The sequence below is a fragment of the Trypanosoma theileri genome, assembly GCF_002087225.1.
Source record: "Trypanosoma theileri isolate Edinburgh chromosome Unknown TM35_Tth_29_V1, whole genome shotgun sequence".
Lineage (NCBI taxonomy): Eukaryota > Euglenozoa > Kinetoplastea > Trypanosomatida > Trypanosomatidae > Trypanosoma > Trypanosoma theileri.
In genome coordinates, this window is record NW_021639871.1 from 183433 (window position 1) to 188098 (window position 4666).

Here is a 4666-nt window from a genome sequence, read left to right on the forward strand (position 1 = left end):
TTTTTTTTTTTGTTATTTTTCTCTTATCACCGTTTCCTTTTCTCTCTATCTATCTCCTTCGTTCTTATTCTTTTGTGTTCGCCCATTTTTTTCTTTCATGGCTCTGGTTTGTGCTTTGATAAGAGAGAGAGGGAGAGAGAGACAAAGGGAAAGTGAATGTGGGAAAAACAAATGCGTAATGGAAGGAAGAAAATCGATGTGTGTTGTTATTATTGTTATTATTTGTAAGTTTTTTGAAAAAAAAAAAAGGAGGGTAAAAAATGAAAACAGGAGGATGAGGGTAGTACATTAGAGATAATATTCTCTCTATTCATCTCGCTATCTATACTCTTTCACTCTATCCTCCTTTCCTCCCTTCCCACTTGTATGTTAATTTATACATATCTATCTATATATATGTCTATGTATATACATATGTTCCCATTGATAATGGGTTCTTCTGATTAATCTTCTTCTTTGTGCATTCTTTCTTGTTATGATCTCTTCTTTTTTTTTCTTTCTTTCTTATTATTATTCTTGTTGTTGGAGTACAGTGAAGATTTGAAGGAAACGAGACACTGGCTGGCATTAAGTGCCGCATCTCCTCTCCAGCCACCGCCATTGCACCAGCAGGAGCGGCTAAAGAAGGGTTGGGGTGCGAAGTGTGTGTGCCAATTAGAGCCAACAAGGCTGGAAATATTAGAAAGGGAAATTCAACACAAACAAGAATAAAGGGAGGAATTTAAAAAAAAGAAACGAATACAAAGGAAAGCAAAAAAAAAGAGAAAAGAGAAAAGGAGGGAAAAACAAAATAAAGGGAAGAAGAAGCAAATTTTTTTTTTCGTTGTTCAACTTTTCCTTTACTTTTCGTTTACTTTTCCTCCTTTTATTATTAGTGTTATTATTACCATTACCACTATCATTCTCGTTATTACTATTTATTTGGTTCTATCTATCTATCTATCTATCTCTGTGAGTGAGTGAGTGTGTGAGTGAGCTTGTGGGGAATTTGCGAGTCTGTGTGTGTGTGTGAATTGTAAAGAGGCAGGTTATTTATTTATTTTTATATATATATTGTTATTATTACTCTTCTCGTGATGTACATGTCTGTTCGAAAACCACCGCTCTCCACTTCGTCGAAAAACACCACAAAGCCCGGAGTTCTGCGTAAAGGAGATGTGAGTGGAACTGTAGGAGATCAGAACTCGCGGAGTGCGACCCCATCTGTGCCAAAGACCGTACCGCCCCGCAGTAATACCCGCCGCAGTAGTGGAACTCCACTTTTATTTAATTCCCTGCGAGGAGGCGCCTCTGCTTATCAAACCACAAACACACTCTTCACAGGAAGTTCCTTGCAGGGTAAATTGGGAATACCAAAGACAGATAACCATAACAACAACAACAACAACAACAACAATGACAACAGCGATAATAGCAATAATAATATTATTAGGAGCAATATAGTACATGATGAGGAATCTGGGCATGCTGGTCATGTGCCATCACCTAGAGCTGGAAATGGACGTAATATTATAGACCGCCGTTTACCACCTAAACCAACGGCGAAACGCAATGCCAGTGATAATGTAGCTGCTGTTCTCGGTGGATCCACACTTGGTGGAACTCACAATAATGATCGTTACTATAATGGTGGTGCTGGTGTTGGTGTTGGTGGTACTCGAAAGGCTTTTTCCGGTCCTCCTTCTACACGTGTGCCGGCCAATCAAGGCGGTGGTGCGGGGGAATCATCTCAACAGCAACAACAACAACAACAAAGACCACATCCACCTGGTAGTGGAGGACCTAAATTGGGGGGAAGTCGTCCCATTCATTTTGCCTTAAATGCGAATGGGAATCAACGATTATCTCCAATGCCACCACGTCCTACAGCTGTATTTGGACAAACAAGAAATGGTATAGAAACAAACTTGGCTTCCCCACGTCACACTCGCGGACGACAACAACAAGAGGCGGTGGATCCATTTGCCACTACACAAGTGTTAAATGGTTTGGGCGCACATCTAGCCTCAGAAGCAGATGTTGGTACTGGTGGCGGTGGTAATGGAGGACGATGGGGTAAAAATGTCTCTCCACCATTTGCATTGGCATCTGTTAAATTACAACAGTTAGGCTCCACACAGTTACCATCATCACCAAATCTTCCAACAACAACGACGACGACAACAACATCATCAGGGGCAAACCCACGGCGAAGTAGTCTTTCTAGTGGTGCTTTAAGTGGGGGTAAACGTAGTCCCACTAGTGTTACTGAAGATATGACTAGTAAGAATAATCTTCAGTATGATTTCCGTGTGGTAGCGAGTACAGGGAAAAGTTTTAACTCTCCTATTAAATTGACAACAGGTGTAGGATGTGTTCAAGGACTTCGTCCTACAATGGAAGATGAACATTTTATTAGATTAAATGCCACATCTGTAGCAGGACAACCTGTATCTTTATTGGGTATTCTTGATGGACATTGTGGTCGTCGTGTAGCCGATTTGGCAGCCAAGTATGTACCTGATAACTTTTTATCCCATTCTGCCCTTGGTGAAAATAATGCGTTAGCCTTTGTAGAATCTATTATACAAGCTGATCGAGCCATTTTTCATGCCTTAGGTAAAGGTGGAGTAAGTGGACCTGGTGTTAGTTGTACGAGTAGTGGTGGATGTACACTCATTACGGCTGCTGTGCATGGGAGAATGTTGTATGTAGCTTGTTTAGGGGATGCTCGTGCGGTCTTGTATGATGGCAACATGACAATCCCAATGAGTGAAGATCATAAACCCACAAATAAAAAGGAACATACACGTATTCTTCAATGTGGTGGATTTGTTCAATTTGGTAGAGTTTGTGGAATTCTCGCCGTGAGTCGGGCATTAGGAGATTATGAATTTAAATTTAATGGTAATCGTTTTATTGCAAATCGAGAATTAATGGTTTCCAATGTTGCTGATGTGCGACAAATCAATTTAACGGATTCTAGTAAATTTCTCTTAATGGCCTGTGATGGTCTTTGGGATGTGGTGGAGAATGAAGAGGCCACTCAATTTGTGCGGGATTTCCTAAGCTACACCCCAGATGTCGGCTCCTCACCAGAAACCACTAAAAGAGCCTTAAACAACTGTTGTCAAAAACTCGCCGAGTTCGCCATTGACCGTGGAAGTACCGATAATGTTTCTGTGATGCTTCTCTTCTTTCACGATGTGGCGGATGTCGTTGCGAGTTTTGATAAACCCGCCGGTGGTGTTGTGCCGACGCCGCCACACCACGTCGTCTCGCCAAGACTGACGGGGCCGAGTAGAGGATTTCTCCTCGGCAGCACCGGGGCGGCCGCCAATGATGGAAGTTTACACACCGGGAATAATAATAATAATAATAATAACAGGTACAACTACAACAAGCATACCCAAAGTAGTAATAGTAATAGTAGTAGTAGTAGTAATAATAACAATAATGGTGCTGGCGCGGCTGCGGCTGGTAGTTATCATCATACTACTACTACTACTAATACTACTACTAATGCTAATAGTAATAATAGTGGAGTTGGAGTTGGGATAAAGCGGTCATCTATGCTTACAGGCTCTTCATGGCATGGCCGAGGTCCACCCTATGTGGTGAGAGAAGTGAGTGACAGACTGTTTACTTTTGGTGTTGTGTGTTCCACTGAGAATGAATGAAAAAAAGAAAGATAGATAGAGAAAGAGAAAGATGATGTGGAATGTGGGAAAACCTTTCTGATGATGTGTGGGAGTAGGTTGGTGTTCAGTGTTCAATCGTCTTCTTGTTATTCTTTTCTTATTTCAATGAATTATACACTTCGCGTTTAGTATACACGTGCACGTATATATGTATTTATATATTTATATATTTATATATATATTTGATTTATATCCATGTACACATATATCTACAGTTTACTCTGCTAAATGGGCTGAGAAGGAAGGAAGGAAAGAAAGAGGGAAAGAAGAAAATGAAGAAAAAAAAGTATATATATATATATATATTAAAATGGTCGGATGTTTGTTTGATTGTTTGTTTATTTGTGTGTGTGTGTGTGTGTGTGTGTATTTGTAGAGAATGAAAAGGGGAGGGGAGTGAGGATGAGAAGATATGAATGACTACATAATGACGTACATACATAGACTTGACAAGAGAAATACAGAGGGGGCATTTAAAGATAATTTTCTTTTCTTTCCTTTTCTTTTTTCTTTTTTCTTTTCTTTTCTTTTTTCTCATTCTTCTCTGCACAACCACCGTGCACACGAGAATGTGCATGTGTACGTATCTATGTATGAAATTCTTTTTTCTTTTCCTTTCTGTTTGTCTGTGTGTTTGCGTGAAAGGTGCTGTTCGTACGCATTTTTTTCTTTTCTTTTTTATTTCATCCTATCCATTGCCTTTATATATCTTTGCGTACCTGTGTGTGTGTGTGTGTGCGGGTGGTTTCTTTCCTCTTTTGTTTGTTTGTTTGTTGTATTTCCTGGGGAATGGTGAGTTATGATGTAAACCAATATTTATCTCTCTATCTATCTATATATATATATAGTAGTACGAAAGAAGAAAAAAAAGAAAAAGAAGAGGATAATAACAACAATAAGGAGAGCAATACTGAGATCGGAGGAGGAGGAGAAGAAGAAGAAGAGGCAATCAAATTCTTCCTTTTTTTTGTCCTTTCTTTTTTTTT

General features: G+C 39.6%; 1 protein-coding gene across 1 annotated transcript; it reads left to right on the plus strand.

Annotated features, from left to right (window-relative positions):
• Nucleotides 1-1076: 1076 nt before the first annotated feature.
• Nucleotides 1077-3659, plus strand: TM35_000291690 (protein phosphatase 2C; the record flags this gene model as incomplete). Its single annotated transcript, XM_029028326.1, has 1 exon — nt 1077-3659. One exon carries the CDS (start codon nt 1077-1079, stop codon nt 3657-3659), a length of 2583 nt encoding a protein of 860 aa, XP_028880353.1.
• Between the last annotated feature and the right edge of the window lie 1007 nt (nt 3660-4666).